Below are 22,037 nucleotides of genomic sequence, written 5' to 3' on the forward strand. Positions count from 1 at the left end.
GATATTAATATATAACTGATAAACAAAATACTCACTTCATAAAAAAAATCCCTAAATCACGCCTGTGTTAAAGATTCAAATTCCAATTACAGATGTCAGAAAAATAACCTTTATAGGAAAACTCTGTATCGAATTTGATATGGCCAAAGCTGTACTCACAGAAAAGTTCATAGACTTCAATAATGTATTGAAGTAAACACTAAGCACTTGATTCAAAAAGCTTAAAAAAGAGCTTCTCAACAAAACAGTGAAACAAACTGGAAGAAGAAACTACTAAAAAGCAAATTAGATGACTTAATCAAAGAATAGAGTAGAACTCCTTATAAACTTCAAGAGCTGATTCTTTGAAAACACAGATTTCAAGGATAACCCTCTTGCAATTCTAATCAACAAAAGGAAAGAAGAAAGGGAGGGAGGGCCAGGCACCCTGGATCATGCCTGTAATCCCAGCACTTCGGGGGGCTCTAGTGAGAACCTGTCTCTATTTCTTTAAAAAAATTATAAAAATTTATTTTAAAAAAGAAAGGGAGGGAGAGAAGAAAGAAGAAAGGAAGGACATGAAAAATACATTGGGCATGAAAAAAGGGAATCTAACTCCAGATATGTAGAAGAAAGTTTAAAACAAACAACTACCTAAATCTGTGGTAAATGATCTGCAAGAACTTTGAATGGTTACTTATATTATCTAGAAAATATAAGTAACCAAAAATAGAGTAAAACTGTTTAGAACCCAAAAAGACCAATAACCATAGTACAAATGAAGTTGACAGCCAACTAAGCCTCTGGAAAAAATAAAAGAAAGCCCTGGCTGAAATAGTTTCTAAAATGAATTATTTCAAGCCTTTGAGGATAAGATAATTTTATATGATATATAAACTATTTCAACTACACAATTCATATTGAAAAGCCTTCCTATTCATTTTATAAAGCTAAAATAGCATGATTTATAAATGTGACAAATATGTCTCCTAGTAGAAAAGTATGCATAAATTCTTACCTCTGAAAATAGTGAAAAATACCCTCAGCAACATAGCAACACATCAGTAAAATGAACTCAGCAGCATTTTTAAGCACAATAGAGCCTGACCCAGTGGGCTTTATTCCAGGAACAAGAGGATGATTTAGCTCAGAAGAGTTAATAAGTCAACACATTAATAGGTCCAAGGAGGAAAGGCATTTGATGATTTTGCTAGATATAGGAAAGCCTTTGATGAAACTGAATATCCATTCCTGGTGTGCACTCTTGGCAATTAATGTAGGATTCCAGCATACTGTCCTTGATGACGAATACCTATTGGAAATATGGGCCAGCTTCAGACTTAGTAAAACATGAAAAGCCTCCTCATTAAAATGAAGATCAAGCCAAAGACAACTGCTATTATTTAATGTTACTTTGCACCTTTTAGAAAACATAATAAGATAAGAAAACTAAAGATACATTAGAAATAAAGAAGTTGGCTGTTCCTTATGTGTAAGTAATATAATTAATTTCTTGGATTTTCCAGGAAGCCAAACTAAAAATCTGTTCAAACTAGTAAGGTATCAATAATCAATTACCTAACATAAACTTTTAAAAAATCAATAGCTTACCTATCTACCTCCCCTGGGCATATGTGTCTGCCCATAAGTCTGTGTGGCGCTGTTACGGAGATGCTCACACCAGTGGCAGTAGGGGAGGTGTGTCTGTGTGTCTCTGTATGTGTCTGTGTGTCTCTGCATGTGTCTGTGTGTCTGTGTTTCTCTGTGTTAGTGTGTCTCTGTTTCTGCGTGTGTGTGCCTGCATGTGTCCATGTGTGTCTGTGTCTCTGTATGTGTCTGTGTGTGTGTCTTTGTGTCTCTGTGTCTGTGTGTGTCTCTGTGTCTGTGTGTGTGCATGTGCCTGCATGTGTCTGTGTGTGTGTGCATGTCTGTGTGTGGGGGTCTGTGGGGGGGGGGTCTCTGTGTCTGTGTGGTTCTGTGTGTCTGTGTCTTTTTGTGTGTCTGTGTGTCTGTGTCTCTGTGTCTGTGTCTCTGCATGTGTCTGTGTGTCTCTCTACGTCTGTGTCTCTGCATGTGTCTGTGTCTGTGTGTGTGCCTGCATGTGTCTCTGTGTCTGTGTCTCTGTATGTGTCTGTGTTTGTGTGTCTTTGTGTCTGTGTGCCTGTGTGTGTCTCTGTGTCTGTGTCTCTGCATGTCTCTGTGTGTCTGTGTGTCTCTGTGTCTGTGTGCACCTACGTGTGTCTCTGTGTGTGGGTGTCTGTGTATGGGTGTGTGTGTGTGCGTGTGTGTCCACGGATCTCTCAGCTCTCTAAGCTCCACTACCATCCCCCAGGAACACGATGTCCACAGTGGACCTGCTCTGCCAACCAGCTCAGCTACCCTGAAGCCACTTTTCCTGGTCACCCACCCAAAACACCACACCACTGCCCCCTCAGGCTGGGCACTCTAGGAACATGCCAGTCCCTGTTTTAAGGACATCTGTTGTATGTGGCCCCAGGGAGGCCCCCAGAGAAGTCATACTCAGGTTGGGGCCAGAGTTGAAGGCTGAGCCTCCTCACCCACGGGGAGGAGGAGAGAGAGGAGGGCGGTGCTCTGACGCATACTTACCGTCCCAAGGCTGGGTAGGGGTGGCTGGCGGCAGTCACAGTGACATTTGGGAAATGCCAGGGGCTGGGTCCCAGCCGGAAGGCGGGTGTGGGCGGTGACAGGGGTGGGGGCGGGGTTATTCCCCGAGGCTGAGACCACAAGACACCAGCTTTGCCAACAAAACTCCACTTGGCCAGTGGTGCCAGGGGCCGCAGGGCCAGGGCCCAGCCAGCAGCAGGGGCCAGAAGAAGAAACAGGGGGCCAGGTTCAGTGGCTAATGCCTGTAATCCCAGCACTTTGGGAAGCCAAAGCGGGCAGATCATCTGAGGTCAGGAGTTCGAAACCAGCCTGACCAACATAGAGAAACCCCGTCTCTACTAAAAATACAAAATTAGCCAGGCATGGTGGCACATGCCTGTAATCCCAGCTACTCAGGAGGCTGAGGCAGGAGAATTGCTTGAACCCCAGAGGTGGAGGTTGCAGTGAGATCATGCCATTGCACTCCAGTCTGGGCAACAGGAGCGAAACTCTGTCTCAAAAAAAGAAAATAAAAGAAAAAAAGAAACAGAGAAGCTGAGGGGATCTTGGCTGCCATCCTCCTCCGAGATCCACACCATCCATGGGCTCCCACCTGACTGCCCCCGGGTTCCCTCAGGAGCCCCCACGCCTCATGTCCCATCTGCCTCTGAACTCCCGTTGTCCTGGAACCCACAGGGACCCAGGCAGCCCAGAACCCACACAGTGAAGCCCTCATGACCCAGGAGCCAGCTCTGACCCCTGACCTCCTGGCTGACCTCAGGCAAGACACAGCCCCTCTGGACCTCAATTTCCCCAGATGTAAAACAAGAAGTAGAGAGCCTGTACAGGCCACTTCCCGCCCTCATCTTTGTTCCTTCCTTTCTTCCTTCCTCCTTCCTTCCAGAACTTGTTCAGTCAAGTCAGCATCCCTTGAGGCCTTTGTGGCCCATGCCACACACTCAGAACGGAACAGCCCATGGACCTTAGTGTCTGTGGGAAGACAGACGCAACTCCATGGCATGGCATGATCTCTTCAGGATTGGGGGTCTGTGCTGGGTGTCGTGGAGGCACGGAGGTGGGGAACTAACTCTGTAGGGAGTAGTCAGGGAGGGCTTCATGAAGGAGGTGATTCTGAGATCAGCTTCCAAGGATAACCAGGGGTTTTCCAGTGGGTTAAGGGGGAAAAGGGAGGTTGACATGACAGTTTGGTCTCCTTCCTCTGGTCACTCACCAGCAGTTCCCTGGAGGGCGAGGTCCAAGAGCCCAAAGGTGTGGGAGATGCAGGCAGCTTCCCCTGCACTAAGTCAATCCTCATGCATCCCACCAAAGCCAGTGTGAGACTCTCTCCCCCAGGCAGCCCTTCCTGACTGCCTGCCCCCCCGACAGATGGCACTGCTGCGGCCCATGTGTCTGTGAGTATGTGACCCTGGGTTGTGCTGTCCCCAGTGCCCCCTGCATCCTGGCCAGGCCTGGACCCCCAATGCACAGAGGTGGTGGGCTAACATGAGAGGCCATGGCTCTGCTCTCCTTTCCCTGGCCTGTGCCCTGCTGAGGGCTAGAGTCCTCATCCCACCTCTCCTGGGGAAGCTGAAAGAAGGTGGCTCAAGCTAGCAGGCCCAGCAAGATGGGCTTTGGGCCTGGGAAGGCTGGGGCCCAGGGCTGTGCTGTCCTGAGCCAGCAGGTGCAGGTGTGGGTAGGGTGGCCAGGAGGCAGGGCAGCAAGGAGCCTGCAGGGTGGAGCAAGCCAGGCTCTGCATGAGCACATGCAGCCTAGACCTCTCCCTGGACTCTAGACTGCCCACACCACTGCCAGGCAACACCTCTGGGGTGAGAAGTGTTGAACTGTCCCTGCTCCCACCTGCTGCGCCTGCCGTCTTGCCCACCTCTAAGGGCAACACCCTCCTTCCTGCGCCAGCCTGACCCTTCCCCATCTCAATGAAAACAGCCTACCCACCAGCACGGCCTCCAGGTGTTGCCTTCAGAATACCCCCAGAATCAGTCCTTCCCTCCTCCTCCTTCTCTGTCATCTCCCAAGGCTGGGATTCTCATCTGTCCCCGGACCACTGGGGTGGCACTCTGCTAGCTTCACCCCTCCCAGCAGCAGCCAGCAATGCCATGGCAGCCCCACGGGGAGCACATCCTGCTCCACCACCTCCCACTGCAGCCCCGTCACCCCCACTGGCTCCCCCAGCCACGCCACCTCGCTGGCCTCACTGTCCCACCTCCTCATGGGCTCTGCTCCTGATGCCCCAGTCTCCAATCTGGCCCCAACATGCAGGCAAGCTTCCACTTCAAAGCTCTGCCCTGGCCTTTTCCTGGTATGTCCCCCGCATAGCTCCCTCCCTCCCCTCCTTCAGTAGGTCCTGTGCACACGTCTCCTCTGGCCACCATACCTAAGGCACAGACAGCCCCCTCCTTCACTGGTGGTCAGCACGCTGGGCACCAAGTGTGTTAGACCCCTGGTTGCTGGGGGAGCAGGACTGTCATTGGAGGTCCGAATGAAACGGGGTGGGGCCGTGGGGTCCACCTGTCTCACAGCAGTGACTGGAGTACTGGGCTGGGGCATTTAAATGCCAGTGCAGGGCCCTCCCCACTCCCCTACTATGTGACCCCGTCAGCCTGGGTCCCTGAATGAGGGTGGCCTGGACCAGGGCTGACACCAGTGAGTGGAAACTGCACCGTGTTGTGAGCTGAGGGACTTGGGAGCTGCTCTATCGCTGCAGAATGACCTGAACTACCCTCAGCGATGAACTCCTCACAGGCCCTGCTAGCTCTCCTACATTGCTTCTTCTCTAGCCCTCAGCACCAGGTAGCACTCCACCCATTTTACCTACACATTGTGCTTGTTCCTCTGCTGTGTGGGCACCGTGAGGACAACACTCTCCGTGCTGTGGTGTTTGGTTCCCTGCTGAACCGCAGTGCCTGCACACAGCAGGGGCCCAATAAATGCATGCTGAGTAAGTGAAAGAAGGAAGGGACACATGAGTCCTGCATCTTTCACGTGGCCAGGGCTGGCCGGGGCTCAGCTCCACGCTGTGGGCACTCAGAACCCAGGGGGCTGCCGCACCCGAATCACACCGCCTTACGCCTCTGGGGGTGGGTCTCCATAAACAGCGTGGGAAATGCCAGTGCTCCATGCTCAGGTCCTCTCCAGGACCAGTTCTCCGCCTGCACCCTACAGCGCCCTCGCCCTGGAGCGCACACTCCTCGAAGCCCCACGGTGGGCTCCACTCTCCCTAAACGCACAGGCGCGCATGGGGCTCACAAGGCACAGGCACGGCTGCGCTCCCTCCCATGTGCCGTGAATAAGCGCGCCCGCGCTTCCGCAGCCCTCCCCCGCCTGCAACTCACACAGACCACACACCGCGGACCACCCCTCGCCCGGCACATCCTCCTCAGAGCAACAGGTGGTTCTGCGCCCCTCAAGTCGTCCGGGCTCCTACACGCCCGTCCCCACCCCTTCCAGGCTCGCAGGAGCCACTGTGCTCTCGGCGTCCGCGGGCCGCGCCGCGAAGGGCAGGGCAGGAGCAGAGGCAGGCTGGGCGCCGCCCACCGGGCAGTAGGTGCTCCAGCGGGGACGCACAGAGGGCGGCGCGCGGGTCCTCAGGGCGGGCACCCTCCCGCACGGGTCGGGATGCAGGGGACCGTCGCACCCCTCCCGAGCCCGACAGCGCAAGAACCCTGCCCCGCGGCCTTGCGCCTGGGCCCGCCGCAGTCCTACCTGGGGCTCCAGGAACATTCTGGCCGCCAGCTCCCCGCGCCGTCCTGCCCGGTCCGGCGTCCAGCGAGCGGCGGCTCCTCTGCCCGCGAGCCAAGCAAGCGCCCACTCCTGCGCCGGCCCCTGCCGCTGGATGCCTCCGCTGGAGGGGTGGGACCCGGGAAGCAGGGAACCGAGGGGCTGGGCTGGGGACCGCGGGGTCCGGGCGGGGCAGAGGGGCCGCGAGGCCGGCCAGGAACGCGGGGCGGGGCCGAGGCTAGGAGCATGGCGCGGAGGTGGGGCAGGGACCCGGGGCGGCCTGGAGCGCTGTCAGGAGGAGCTGCCTGGGCCGGGCGCGCGCCTGGCGCTAGGTGTGGGGGTGCCGTAGGTGTCGGGGTGTGAGGCTGGACGGGGCGTCCGGGATCGGCCGTGCCGGGGGTCGGTGCTGGCGCGCGGGGCCGGCGAGGGGGCGCAGCGTGGGTCGGGGCTCGGCGCGGGAAGGGGATGCCTCTTACCCGGCCCCGGCCTCACCTGATCGTAGACGTCCACTACGGAACTACAGCAGGTGTTCTGCCAGCATTCGGCTTGAATGCCTTCCCTGACAGGGCGCTCACTCCACACAGCTCTGGCCTGAGACAGGCGTCGCACAGAACTCCCTGTCCTTCCATTTCATTGGAACTCGGGGGACACGGCAGCTGCTTTTGTGGGAGGGCTGATCTGAGCCACAGCGAGGGGTGGGCTGGGCACATGGCACAGTGAGGCTCCTCCCGCCCCCAGAGCCCCAGCCTCAGAAGGAATCTGCCAGGTGATGGGGCTACCCCTCCGCGCATTCCTGTGGTGGATCCCACTCCCTCAGAGGATGTGGACGGGAAAGATGCTCGGAGCCGAAGAGCGCCCTCTCTGGGGGTCTGGATTGGAGCACCCAGCACGTGAGCTGGGTGAGAGACCCCTTGGGCTCTGGGGGAGTCCGAGTTGGCCGCGGGGCGGCCGCTAGGGAGGAGCAGGGTATGCTCAGCTTGAACCTCACAGAGAGGCTCTGACAACTCTGGAGAGCTCTCAAGCCACGGGCTGATGGACAATCGTGACCCTGACAACATCTGGCCGCCCCAGGATGCCCATACCCTCACCCCACCTCCACCCCCACGGCTCTTGCCCAGGCCTTGCCAGAGGCCCTCTGCCTCCCAGCTTGTTTGCCTGCTCACTTACTAGCAGCAAGAGTACCTACTAGGCTGGCTCGATGGGCAGTTGTCTCTGTCTTGGGAAAGTAGGGGCTGTGCTAGGTTCATTCACTGGCCTCCCTCAAGCCAGCTCAAGGGCCTGGAGACAGGAGTCCTTCTCCTGGAGTGCTGCCCTCTCACCAGCTCTTCTCTACCAGTGAGTGTTGGCCTGGCCTGGAACCGCTTCCCACTGCTCAGAGCATGCACTATACATTACTGCGTGGTATGCAGCGCCTGTGGGCGGGCAGTGCGGGGAGTACAAGGCAACCAGGCAGAAATGGCACAGTGGCCCTCCAGCTTTCACAATGTCCTCCCCCACTTTTGCTTCTGCATCTTGTTTCAGGCCAGCCAGAAGATGCGAAGCTCATGGTGACCTTGGCAGGCAGACAGGTGGCATCAGGATGGTCTGGGCCTGCAGGGCCACCCTGTCCCTTCAGGTGGCTTCATGGAGAGCACCAAGAAGGTGAAACCTGGTGTCTTGCCCCTGGGGAAGCCTTCGAGGCACCTGCCCCTGCCTTCCTCAGCCCTGTACCGTAGCCCTGCAGAACATCTGGGCCCTGGGGTGGCCCCAGTGTTGTCTCAGGAAGTCCATGTGAGCAGTTGGCCCTGCTGCCTCCTGACCCCAGAGCGAGCATCCCCTCTGCCTCCCTGAATGTGACACTCTAGAGGAGGTGGTGGATGGGTGGGCAGCCCCACAAGCCTTCTTATGCAGTCACAGGGTCACTTCCTATCACGCTCATCCCAGATTGCACCAGTGTCACCCAAGGACCTTGATAAGGCAGACGCTTCCCCGGGAGGAATGGGGCCCTTGCCCCCGTCTCTGGCTGACACAGATGGTGCTGTCTCCTTTACCCACCAGTGTGATCTCAGCATTCATGTGTGACCTGACCCACATCCTTCCTGGTGCCTGAGGATGCGAGGAGGCTGCTATGCTTGGGCTGAGCCCTGCCAGGCGTCCTGCTTGCATCCCTGCAGCTGGGGCTGAGGCTGTCCTGCAGGGAGGGCTGGTGGGCCCTGAAGCAGAATCCCACTGCCACTTCAGAAAGTAGAGAAGAAGCCAGGTGTGGTGGGGCCAGTGGCCATCTGCCGGGACTTCAGGGAGACCAGACACACAGGAAGAGGCACTTTCTCCAGACACCTCCTTTAGGGGCAGGGCACAAGGCCTGGAACAAGGCTGTCTCTGACCAGAGCAACAGAGCCTGCTCTGAGGATGGCAGAGCCTAGAGCAGGCAAGCTGTCAAGATTCTGGGTTGAGGGTCACAGGACAGGAGGCTGGACTCCCGCTGATATGATTTGGGTTTGTGTCCCCACCCAAATCTCATGTTCAATTGTAATCCCCAGTGTTGGAGGTGGGGCCCCACTGGAGGTGGGGCCCAGTGTTGGAGGTTGGAGGCAATTGGATCATGGGGGCGGAGTTCTCATGAATGGGTTAGCACCATCCCCTCGGTGCTGTTCTCCTGTTAGTGAGTGAGTGAGTTCTGGAGGGATCTGACTGTTTGAAAGTGTGGGGCACCTCCCCCTTCTCTCTCTTGCTCCTGCCATGTGAGACACCTGCTCCAACTCTGCCTTCCACTATGAGTGAAAGCTCCCTGAGGCCTTCCCAGAAGCAAATGCTGCATGATTCCTGTAAAGTTTGCAGAGCCATGATCTAATTAAACCTCTTTTCTTTATAAATTACCCAGTCTCCGGCTTTTTTTTTTTTTTTTTGGAGATGGAGTCTCCCTCTATCACCCAGGCTGGAGTGCAGTGACATGATCTCAGCTCACTGCAACCTCCACCTTCTGGGTTTAAGCGATTCTCTTGCCTCGGCCTCCCAAGTAGCTGGGATTACAGGCGCACGCCACCATGCCCAGCTAATTTTGTATTTTTAGTAGAGACGGGGTTTCACCGTGTTGGCCAGGCTGATCTCAAACTTCCTGACCCAAGTGATCTGCCCACCTCAGCTTCCCAAAGTGCTGGGATTACAGGCATGAGCCACCGTGCCCGGCCAAGGCCCTTCTTTATAGCAGTGTGAGAACAGACTACTACACTCGCAAAGCCTCCCTCTCAGAGTCCACCCTTGCTGTCTCCACACAGCAGCCGGGGGGGATCTCTTAGAACCTGAGTCAGAAGCTCCGTGACTCCCACCTCAATCTCAATGAAGGCAGAGTCCTAACGAATAGCCCCATCAGGGACCTCAATGCTCCCTGCTCAGCCTCGACAGGCCCTGCCCACCCTCCCCCTGCGTGGAATGTGCTCTGCAGTGTCTGTGGCCCCCCACCCCGACAGGCCACCTTCTCACTAACACAGCTGCAATGCCATCCTCTGCCCCAGCATTGTCCTGCCATGGAATGGTTTTCCTCAAGGTTACTGGGTCCAGCAGAGCCTTTCCACCTCCTGGTTCATTCGTCTGCTCTCCTGAGAATGTGAGCTCCATGAGGGCAGGATCTTTGTTTTGTTGACTGCTACATCCCAATGACTGTAACATGTCTGTGCACAGAGGCACTCAGAACCTATGTGTGTGCACGTGTGTGTGTGCGTGTGTGTGTGTGTGTAGACAGATACAGAGACACAAGTGTGAATAAGGATATGGTTGTATATATCCAGCACAGGACTCATATCCAAAATATATAAAGAACTCATGTAAATCAAAAAAGTCAGAAGACTCAATTTTTTACAAATGGGCAAAAGACTTGAAGACATATTTCACTGAAAGAAGGCTATCCAAGGGGTGATAGGCCTAAGAGAGCACCCAGCTCCATGTCTCATCTGGGAAAGGCACTAAACTGCGGTGTGGCACCCTGCACACCCAGCAGCAAGGCTACCATCAAAAGGCAGAAAATGCCACGTGCTGACGAGATAGCACAACCCAAATTCTCAGCTGCTGGCGGCGCGGCAGGGTCAGCTGGTGCAGCCAGGTGGGAAAACAGCCCGATCATGCCTATGAACACTGACCACACCAGGCCCAGAAATTCCATCCTGGATGGAGGCTGGGCAGAAACACTAGAGACTCACACCAAAGGACACACGCAGGAGTGTCTGCAGCAGCCCTACTCACAAGGGCTTCGAACTGAAAATGACCCAAGCATCCCCCACAGGGGACTGGGTTTCCACCGAGCTGTGGCATGTGTCACTCAATGGAACGCTCCAGGCCGAGGATAACCCACCCAGACAACCACAGGCAAGGGCAGGGAGTCAAGGACACCAGGCACAAAGAGCATCTAAGGTTGGCCCCACGTGGAGCCAGCTCAGGGCCGGGGAGGGCACCCTCACCCCCAGAGGTCTGGGGTGCTGCCCTGGGGCAGGGGCTGGAAGGGGCTGGATCTGGGTGTCCCCGCGGAGTCACCCCATGAAAAATCACCAAGTGTACACTGTGGCTCTGGCTCAGGCATGTTTCTGTGTGTGTTACACTTCAATCACATGAAGAAAACTGAAGGAGAGAAAAATAAGAGAGAACATCTGGGCCAGGACAGGTAGAAGCTGTCGGCACCTCAGGGCCTATCTAGGTCTGCTGTGGCCACACCTGAGGGAAGAAGGGATGTGGAGGAAGGGACCTGAGCCTCCCTCCACTCATCCCCCCAAGAACAAAGGCAGAGTTGGGGCAAACCCTGCTCCCTCTTCTAAAAGGCACAGCCTACAGGGTAAAGCAATGGCAAGTGAGAGGCATCCACTGGTTTTGGAGGATGGAAGGTGGCCTGAGGCAGGTGACAGACCTTGCAGAACAGAGAAGCAGGAGCCCAGTGCCCCACAGGGGGCTGATGAGGACCACGCCGGTGCTACAGAGGCCCTGATGAGGCTCAGCCCACGAGGCCTTGGGTTCCAGGAGGAGGGTCAAGGGACAGAAAGGCCCTGGCCCCCCACCCTGCCCTGCTGATGCCACCTCATTACCGGGCCACACCACACAGTCCAAGAGTTTCGGGTCCAAACCCTGAAGGTGATGGCGCATACCTCTCTATCCTCTCCAGGGCATGAAGTGGGGCCTGAGATGCCAATTCACAAGGGTGCTGGCAAAACACGAAGCAAAATGAATCAAGCCCTCAGTGAGCTCCAGAGGCTCCTCAGACAGCCCCTGCCTCCTCAGGGGTCCGAGGGCTCACGCTGTCTGCCAGACTCAAGCCTCCTGCACGCACAGCCACGGTCTGCAGAGAGGCCCCTCCAGGCTCCTCCAAGGCTGGTCAGTACCCCTGGGCAGAGGCCACTGATGGCCCTAATCAAACCCACACCTAAACACACCCACAGGCTCCAGGGAAGGTTGTCTGGCAGCCAACCCTGTCCCTTGGGTCAGTGGGGAACCCCTAAGCCTTCCAGAATTTCCCTCAGGCCATACCATTAGTGCTCCCTTTTGGAGAATAATATTCCATGCACTGAATCACTCATGGCTTTAGGCATAAAGCGTGAAGGAGGGGGTGAATGGGAGTCAGCTGAGCTTTCTGATGCGCAAGGCAACATCCTTCCAGGCACCAGCATACCTGGGCAGGAGCCCACCGGCCACAGCATCAGGCACACCTCTCCCCAGTCGCCTGAGTCAGAGCCTCCACATCTTTGAGAAGCTCATCAAGATACCATGGTGGATTTAGCCCTTCCACATCCTCTTCTGCCTCCTGGGGTCCATGAGTCTTTCCTGAGGCTCTTCCTGGGGTCCTGTGTCCATGCGCCTTGGCCACCCCTCCTCAGCCACACTCAGAGAATCCAGGGTTTCAGCAATGCAGCAGTGCGGGAAAGGCAGGAATGCCAGGCTGGGAGGCTTCCTCCAGATGGGGCTCTCAAACCTGACCACACTGCCCAGGAGCTTGCTAAAAAGGCAGTGCCAAGGCGCCATCCTCAGAGATCCTTCCTGCCCCCATTGGTGTGTGGGACTCAGTGCTCAGGGAGGCGGCACCAGTTAAAACTCGGCTTGGGATGCAGGGCCTCTGGTCCAGGGGAAGAGAGCCCACCACACTGAGTGCCAGCCTGCCACATGCACAGGGGACAGTGGAGAACGCATCCAGGGATCGGGGGGACACAAGGCATGGGATGGGGACACAGCATCATGCCCAGTACAATGGGACCCAACAAGGGAGGAGGCTGCAGCCACACAGGCAGGACGGGTGAGGGCCAAGACAGGGCCCGGGAAGTCACTTCCCCGAGATGAAGCAGATGATGACCAACAGGGACCCCTCCCATCACAAGGCTCTGGATACCCACCCCATCACCTGAGCAGAGACCTGCACAAAGTGAGACACAGATAATACCCCTGACACCCCAATGAGAAAGAGAGAAGAGGGACAGCACATGGAAATAGGGCAGGCCCAGCCAGGAGCAAACTACTTCATGGTGACAAAAAGCTTGCAAGTTAAAGCCTTGAGTCATCACTTGGCACCTGTGAAATCTGCAAAAATAATGTTAAAGGTAATACAGAGTGTGAGCTTAAGCGTCAGGGAAAAGCCAGGGTCACTGGCAGGAAAAGGAGAGAAATGGACAGCAGGTATCCCCAAGCAACTCCCTGGAGCAAACACATGGCAGCAGGCATCGTCTAGGGCACCGCGCATCCATGTGTGTTTGTGTGACCTTGTGTGTGCATGTATACATGTGCTTGAGTGTACATGTGTGCCTGAGCAGGTGTGCGTATGCACATGTGTGCTTTCTGCATGTGTGCATAGGCATGGGTGTGTGTACATCGTTGCATGCATGCATTACGAGTATACATGCCTATGCATGTGTGCATGTCTGCACCTGCGCCTATAAAACAGACAAGCATCCACATACCAAAAGTCTAATCAGGGTGCCTTCCTCCACTGGCCAGCATACACCTTCTCTCCGTCTCTCGCGCCCTCCCTCCTCCTCTTCTCTCCATTTAGCCTTATCAAGTGCTTCCCAAGTTCTCTCCAATTACTATGAATGGCTTCATCACAGCATAACACAGTACATGCTCATCTTCTAAAACCAGGACATGAGGCATCCCTGCTCCCACTAAGACTGTGCAAAGTTAAGGCTGGAGCAGCAGTGGCCCACTCAGGGCTCGCCCCTCCCTTGGAGCCCTTCACAGGCTCCTGGAGAAGGTAGACTCAGAGGAGACCCTGCCTGAGAGCTCACACCTGAGATCCCCTGGTGTGTGGGGGACAAGGGGGGGATGCTTAGGACCATAGGGGGGTCTCAGGGCCAGCCTGGCCTTGTGGGAGGGTCTCAGGGCCAGCCTAACCTTGTGAGGGTCTTAAGACCAGGCTGGCCTTGTAGGGGGTCTTAGGACCAGCGTGGCCTTGTGGGGAGTCTCAGGACCAGTCTAACATTGTAGGGTATCTCAGGACCAGCCTGGCCTTATAGAGGGTCTTGGGACCAGGCTAACCTTGCAGGGAATCTTGTGACAAGCCTAGCCTTGTTGGGGGTCTCATAACCAGCCTAGCCTTATAGAGGATCTCAGGGCCAGTGTGGCCTTGTGAGGGGGTCTTGGGGCCAGCCTGCTCTATGGGAATTGGAGGCACCAGTCAAGGAGAGAGGCTTCTGTCTCCCTGGGTCCTTGGTTTCCACCCATCCTTGGCCAGCACCTTCACTCCTCCCCGACCCCGGAGGCTCCTAGTCTGTTCTCCTGCTTCACCTGCCCTCCAATGGAGCCCCTGGCCGTCATGGGCCCAGGCCCCGGAGCTGATCCCTGACCCCACTGTTGTGCCCCTAACTCCCACTCTCCCCCTCCTCCCCTCCCCTCCCCCCCACCTCCATTTCCCCTCAGCCTCTGCCCTCTCCAGACCACAGACACAGTCCTCCTGACCTCGGCTCCTCCTGAGCTGCCTCCCAACCTCTCTTTTCTTCTTACCTACATTTCTAGAAAGAGCAGCTGCATCTGCTATTTTGCAGCCAATTCTGCCTCCTCCCTCCAGTCCCTGCTGTGCTCATCAGAGGCACCAGGCTAACGCACGGCGTGGGTTCCAACCAAGCCCAGGCCTGAACGCACTCATGCCAGGATGCCTAGCTGGCTCCGCTCTCCCCAAACTCAGCTGCTACTCCTCAGGGATCCCATGACACCCAGCCCCATAGAAGTCCCAGGGACCATCCCAGCATGGCCCCAGCACATAGACCACAGAGCTTCTCTGCCTGAATGTCCCAGGACCGCCACGTGATGTCTCCTCTCCCACAGGGAATAGAGCCCTGTCCTGCAGACACTCAGGCACAGGCACACAGAGACACAGCCATTGTACCTGTGGGCGGGGATCTGGGCTCAGCACAGCCCACCTGCCCATCAGGGGAGTGGGCCACACAGGCCAAGGCGGCCGGGCCTGACGCAGGTGTGCCTGAGACCCGCCTTCAGGAGGATTAGCCATCATAGATTGAGACCCGCCTTTGAGGGGCGGGTGGGGAGGGGGGGTGCTGCAGATTGAGACCTGCCTTCAGGGGGGTTTGCCATCACAGAGTGACACCTGCCCCTCAGGAGGGTTAGCCATGCCGACTTAAAAGGGTCTTCAGGGGAGTTAGCCGTGGCTGGTTTATGTGTGCCTACAGGAGGGTTAGCCGCCGCAGATTGAGACCTGCCTTCGGGGGTGTTGTATCGCAGATTGAGACCTGTCTTCAGGAGGGTTAGCCATCGCAGAGTCAGACCTGCCTTCAGCAGGGTTAGCCATCGCAGATTGTCTGGTTTCCTACCCTTGAGCTGCTCAGTGTACTTCACCGAACTGCAGTACTTTAGATAGCTCTACTACTACCGTTTTTGACAGTTTACTTATATTTTATTTAAGTTTAGTGGGGGAAAGCCTGGGTTCCCCAGCCTCCTCGTTCACTGCCCCAGCCCCATGTCCACATACACTCCTGCAACTCTGCAAAGACACCAGGGTGCTGTGAGGGTCCCGTGGGTTTCCCCAGGTCCTCTTTTGGCAGGTCCCTATAACATGTTGCAGGGCAGGGGAGAGGCTGTCTGTGATGGGCAGGGCCCCTGACTGCCATTCGGGCAAGTGGGGATACTGAGGGACCCTGAAGGATATCAGGGTCAGGCTGGTAAGGCATGTGGGCAGCAATGCATCTCAGGGAGTCTTGCCCCCTCCTCCATGGGAAGGGCCCACAGCTGCCATCCCCATGAGCCAGAGAGGATGACACTCTAGGCTGGTGGAAAGGGACCTGATATCAAATGGAAATGAGGCAATCCACGAATACACAAGTCTGCACGTGCTTCTGTGCATGTGTCTGTTCCTAGAGCAGACACAAATGTTCCAGAAGTTTCTTTCTTAGTCATTCACAGAATCACAGGCTCTCGAAGAAGGGGTATTATTCATTCTAATCAGTGGTGCTTGGAATGATGCCCTGTAGTTTCTTTCCTTGCCCCAGACACCTGCAGCTCCCTGGAGAGAGCCCCTCAGCTCCTGGCAACTCCACACGTTCTGTGGCAGCTGCAGGGTATTCCACTGGGTAGGTGGGCTGCCACACATGTAAGAGATCCTCTAGCAAAAGACACCAAGGTGCTTTACAGTCTTTGGCAACTAAAAACACTCCTGCAATGGGCATTATTGATGAAAAGTTTTTATTCAAATGTGTGACCACATATAAAAGATGAACTCCTAATACTTGATGTGCTGGGTCAAAGGTTATGATCATTGTAAGTTTAAAGAGACATCCCAGAAGTGCTTTCAATAGAGTATAGCCAGGTAGTGAAAATGGTGGAGTAAGGACCTCCAAAAACCCTCTCTTCCATAAACGCAACAAGAAAACCAGCAAAAAACAAAAAGGTCAGAATCCACTTTTTTAGAACTTCCAAAATTAACCAAACGCTTGCAGAAATCTTAGGAGGATTTATTCAAAAAACATAACTGAATCTCAGTAAGAACTGCAAATTTTATAGCACTTGAACTTGCCCTAGTCCCATCCCTGACTCTCTATCCCAAGTGCCTTGAAAAGTAGGACCCCACATTCATCATGAAAACCACTGGCGTAGCAGCCCCTGGAGGGAAAACAGCAATGGAACTCTTTCAAAGCTTCATTCTCAGAAAACTGTCATTATTTGACCTGTCCAGTAGTTCCCATGGAGACCCCACTTACAAGGATGTCTGTATTTGACCTGACTCAGAGGTCTCAAGTACAAAAATCATATTCCCCAAGGTTCATTGTCAAAAACAATTACTGGTATTTAATTTCACAAATGCCTGAAGCAGTAGATAACAGTGAAGCAAGCAATAGACTAACCAGAAAGCTTAAAAGGAAAGTTTCAGTAATGACATGATCATAGGGGTTTTGAAAAACTGCAGTGCATTCCTGAGAATCTAGAAGGTCAAGTGCATGCTCAGGGCTGTGCACATGCTCAGAAAAGTACTTGGGAAACCCTAAGCACTCACTTCTGGCTGACTTTGAGTCTCTGTGCAAGCAGGAAGAGAAGACTAAGGCAGAGTTATCAGCTGCTTAGCTGAGAGCTGAAAGCATACCCAAAGACACAGAGCCCCTTAGCGAAGACTGAGAACTTTATTGACTCCAGGCACTTATGAAAATTTCTTTCCAATCATTATTTGACCGCTAAGATAACTGAGCAGAGATTTCAGTGCCACACACAAAAGAATACAGATTTGCAGAAGTAATCTGGAAATGTCACAAAACAAACAACCATTACTACAATAAACAGCAGCAGCAACAAACCCCAAAGAGTGGGGAGAATCTGATTTCCAGAATTGACTTACTAAACAAAAACTTTCAATCAGCTACTTTAAGTATATTTTTTAAAGACTGAAGGAATTGATGTTTAAAGAACTAAAGGAAAGTATGGAAGCAATATATCAAACAGAGAATATCAATAAAGGAATACAAATTATAAAAAAGAACCAAGCAGAAATTCTGGTGTTGAAAACTAAGTAAATGAAATGAAACATAGCAAGAGGGGCTCAACAACAGGTTTGAACAGAGAGAAGAAAGAATCAGTGACTTGAAAAAACGTCCATTGAGATTATCCAGTCTGAGGCACAGAAAGAAAAAAGAAAGGAACAAATAAATAGAGCCACAGACACCATAATGGACACTATCATATGTATAAGAAGAGTCTCAGAAAAAGAGGAGAGTGAGAAATAAGGCAGAAAAAAATATTAGAAGCAATAATGGCTAAAACTTTCTAAGTTAGATGAAAATATTCATCTCCATATCCTAAAAGTTCAACAAACTCCAGGTAGATTTCTTATCAGAAACCATGAAGGGCAGGAAGCAGTTGAGCTGACATGTTCAAAATACTGAAAGAAAAGAGGTGTCAACCATGAATTCTTTATGCAGCAAAATTGTCATTCAAATATGAAAGGGAAATTACCTGACAAATAAAATAGAGAACTCGTCAGAAGAAGACCTGCCTTATAAGAACTACTAAAGAGAGTCCTTCAGGCTGAAATAGTAGGACAATAAGCAGCAACTTGAAATCATGTGAAAAAATAAAGAGGACCATTAAAGGTAACTTTACTGGTTTTATATTTACTGCTATATATTAGTAAATATAAAAGATAGTATAAACACATTTTATGCACTTAACTCTATTTTTCTCCTATTTGAATTAAAAGACAACTGGTCTATGACCATACTACCCTGAATGTGCCTGAATTAAAAGACAACTGCATGAAACAATAATTATAAGTATAGATTGATGAGCACACAAGGTATAAAAATGTAAATTTTATGACAGTAACAGCACAAAGGAGAGGAGAGGCAACAGAACTACAGAGGAGCAAAGTTTTTGAATACTGTTGCAATTGAGTTTGTATTAATCTGAACATTGACATGTACATATAACATATACATAGTTATTTGTTAAGATATTAATTATAACCCTACAGGCAACAGGTAAGAAAATAACTCAAAAATATACAATAAAGGAAAAGACAGAAATTAAAATGGTACACTAGATAATATCTAAATATCTATTTAACGCAAAAGAAGAAAATAATGAAGGAGTAGAGGAACAAAAATGGCATAAGACATAAAAAACAAATAGCAAATCCTACCTTATCAGTATTTACATTAAATGTAAATGAATTAAACACTCCAGTTAAGAGTCAGAGATTATCAGAGTTAAAAAAAAAACATGATCCAACTACATGGCTTTCTAAAATAGACCCACTTTAGAGAGAAGAACACAAATAAGTTGAAAGTGAAAATATGGCCGGGCGCAGAGGCTCACGCCTGTAATCCCAGCACTTTGGGAGGCTAAGGTGGGTGGATCACGAGGTCAGGAGATTGAGACCATGCTGGCTAACACAGTGAAACCCCATCTCTACTAAAAATACAAAAAAATTAGCCAGGCATGGTGGTGGGCACCTGTAGTCCCAGCTACTCAGGAAGCTGAGGCAGGAGAATGGCGTGAACCCGGGAGGTGGAGCTTGCAGTGAGCCAAGACTGCGCCACTGCACTCCAGCCTAGACGACAGAACGAGACTCCATCTCAAAAAAATAAATAAATAAGAAAGTGAAAATATGAAAAAAGACATTCCAAGCAAAAAGTAATCAAAAGAGAGCCAGAATGGCTATATTAATATTAGAGAAAATAGACTTTAGGACAAAAATTGTTACTAGAGACAAAGAAGGATATTTTATAATGATTAAAGGGCTAATCAACAAGATATAACAATTACAAACAAATATATACCTAACAACAGAGTCCCAAAATTCAAGAAGCAAAAACTGATAGAATTGAAGGAAGAAATAAGACAATTCAACAAAAATAGTTGCGGAATTCAATAGCCCCACTTTCAATAATGAACAAAAACACTAGACAGTAGGTCAGTTAAAAAAAAATCGCTCCCTCTCCCTCTCTCTCCCTCTCGCTCTCGCTCTCCGTCTCCCTCTTTCTACCGTCTCCCTCTCTTGCGGAGCCTGGACTATACTGCCATGATCTCGGCTCGCTGCAACCTCCCTGCCTCAGGCTCCGGTGATTCTCCTGCCTCGGCCTGCCAAGTGCCTGGGATTCCAGGCACACGCCGCCACTCTTGACTGGTTTTTGTATTTTTGGTGCAGACAGGATTTCGCTGTGTTGACCGGGCTGGTTTCCAGCTCCTGGCCTCGGGTGATCTGCCCACCTCGGCCTCCCGAGGTGCTGGGATTGCAGATGGAGTCTCGCTCACTCATTGCTCAATGTTGCCCAGGCTGCAGTGCAGTGGCGTGATCTCGGCTCGCTACAACCTCCACCTCCCAGCCGCCTGCCTCGGCCTCCCAAAGTGCTAAGATTACAGCCTCTGCCCGCCCGCCACCCCATCTAGGAAGTGAGCAGCGTCTCTGCCTGGCCGCCCATCGTCTGGGATGTGAGGAGCCCCTCTGCCCGCCCACCCCATCTGGGAAGTGAGGAGTGCCTCTGCCCGGCCGCCACCCCGTCTAGAAAGTGAGGAGCGTCTCTGCCTGGCCACCCATCGTCTGGGATGTGAGGAGCGCCTCGGCCCGGCCGCCCCGTCTGGGAGGAAGTGAGGAGCGCCTCTGCCTGGCCGCCCCCGTCTGGGAAGTGAGGAGTACCTCTGCCCGGCCGCCACCGTCTAGGAAGTGAGAAGTGTCTCTGCCTGGCTGCCCATCGTCTGGGATATGAGGAGCCCCTCTGCCTGGCCGCCCCGTCTGGGAAGTGAGGAGCGCCTCTGCCCGGCCGCCCCATCTGGGAAGTGGGCGCCTCTGCCCAGCTGCCCCGTCTGGGAGGTGAGGGGAGTCTCTGCCTGGCCACCCTGCCTGGGAAGTGAGGGGCGTCTCTGCCCGGCCACCCCGCCTGGGAAGTGAGGGGCGTCTTCACCCGGCCGCCACCCCATCTGGGAAGTGAGGAGCGCCTCTGCCTGGCCGCCCCGTCTGGGAAGTGGGTGCCTCTGCCTGGCCGCCCCGTCTGGGAGGTGAGGAGCACCTCTGCCCGGCTGCCCCATCTGGGAGGTGAGGGGCGTCTCTGCCCGGCCGCCCCGCCTGGGAGGTGAGGAGCACCTCTGCCCGCCCGCCCCATCTGGGAGGTGAGGGGCGCCTCTGCCTGGCCGCTGCCCCATCTGGGAGGTGAGGGGCGTCTCTGCCTGGCTGCCCCGCCTGGGAAGTGAGGAGCGCCTCTGCCCGGCTGCTCTTCGTCTGGGAGGTGGGGAGCACCTCTGCCCAGCCGCCCCATCTGGGAAGTGGGCGCCTCTGCCCGGCCGCCCCATCTGGGAGGTGAGGGGCGTCTCTGCCCGGCCGCCCAGTCTGGGAGGTGAGGAGCACCTCTGCCCGGCCGCCCAGCCTGGGAAGTGAGGAGCGCCTCTGCCAGGCCGCCCTGTCTGGGAAGTGTACCCAACAGCTCCGAAGAGACAGCGACCATCAAGAATGGGCCATGATGACGATGGCGGTTTTGTTGAAAAGAAAAGGGGGAAATGTGGGGAAAAGAAAGAGAGATCAGATTGTTACTGTGTCTGTGTAGAAAGAAGTAGACATAGGAGACTCCATTTTGTTCTGTACTAAGAAAAGTTCTTCTGCCTTGGGATGCTGTTAATCTATAACCTTACCCCCAACCCCCTGCTCTCTGAAACATGTGCTGTGTCAACTCAGGGTTAAATGGATTAAGGGTGGTGCAAGATGTGCTTTGTTAAACAGATGCTTGAAGACAGCATGCTCGTTAAGAGTCATCACCGTTCCCTAATCTCAAGTACCCAGGGACACAAACAGGGCCGAAGGCCGCAGGGACCTCTGCCTAGGAAAACCAGAGACCTTTGTTCTCGTGTTTATCTGCTGACCTTCTCTCCACTATTATCCTATGACCCTGCCACATCCCCCTCTCTGAGAAACACCCAAGAATGATCAATAAATACTAAAAATAAAAAAATTAAAAAAAAAAATCAGAAGACTTGAACAACACTTTAAGCCAACTAGACCTAACAGACATCGACAGAACACTCCACTTAACAACAACAGAACACATACTCTTCTCAAGTGCACAGGAAATATTCTCCAGAATAGACCTTATGTTAGGCCATAAAGCAAATCTCAATAAATTTAAAAGGACTGAAATTATACAAAGTATGTTCTGTGACCACAATAAAATAACAGAAGTCAATGGCAAAAACAATCTGGGAAATTTACAAATATGTGGAAATTACACAACATATTCTTAAATAACCAATGGAAAAAGAAGAAACCACAAGGGAATTCTCAAATTTACTTAAGTAAAAATACTATGAAATAAATGGACATGAAAACATAACATGCCAAACTTACGGAATGCAGCAAAAGCAGTGCTGAGTTTAAAAATATATATATATAACTATAAATGTCCACATTAAAAAACAGAAAGTTCTCAAATCAACAACCTAACATTCCACCTTGAGAAACTAGGAAAAGAGAAGCAAATTAAATTAACAAATAACAGAAGAAGAAAATACTATAGAGTGAAAGTAAATGAAATAGAGAGTAAAAAAAAATTGAGAAAGTTAATGAAAAACCAAAATTGGGTTCTTTGAAAAATAAAACTGACAAACTTCTAACTACACTGAACAAGAAAAAAATAGAGAGAAGACTCAAATTAGTAAAATCAGAGAGGATATTACCACCAGCTTTACAGAAATAAAAAGCACTATAAGGGAATACTATGAACAGCTGTTTGCCAAGAAATTAGATAAACTAGATGAAATGGGAAAATTCCTAGAGAAACACAAACTCTCAGACT

General features: G+C 52.4%; 1 protein-coding gene across 3 annotated transcripts in view; it reads right to left on the reverse strand.

The window, feature by feature from the left end:
• The window catches only part of RASGEF1A (RasGEF domain family member 1A), a 72,543-nt gene that overhangs the window by 28,805 nt on the left and 21,701 nt on the right, over positions 1-22,037 (reverse strand). The window contains exon 1 of one of the 3 annotated variants that reach the window (XM_034930372.3): positions 6,811-6,955. The exons of 1 other annotated variant lie outside the window; for it this stretch is intronic. Coding sequence is in view for 1 of the 2 variants with exons in the window: in XM_057298857.2 (XP_057154840.1) it covers positions 6,304-6,321 (18 nt within the window). In the remaining variant the exon portion in view is untranslated. Of the gene's footprint in view, positions 1-6,303; positions 6,408-6,810; positions 6,956-22,037 lie in introns of those variants that run through there. One more of the 3 variants, XM_057298857.2, reaches the window with a different exon arrangement.

The sequence above is a fragment of the Pan paniscus genome, chromosome 8, assembly GCF_029289425.2.
Source record: "Pan paniscus chromosome 8, NHGRI_mPanPan1-v2.0_pri, whole genome shotgun sequence".
Lineage (NCBI taxonomy): Eukaryota > Metazoa > Chordata > Mammalia > Primates > Hominidae > Pan > Pan paniscus.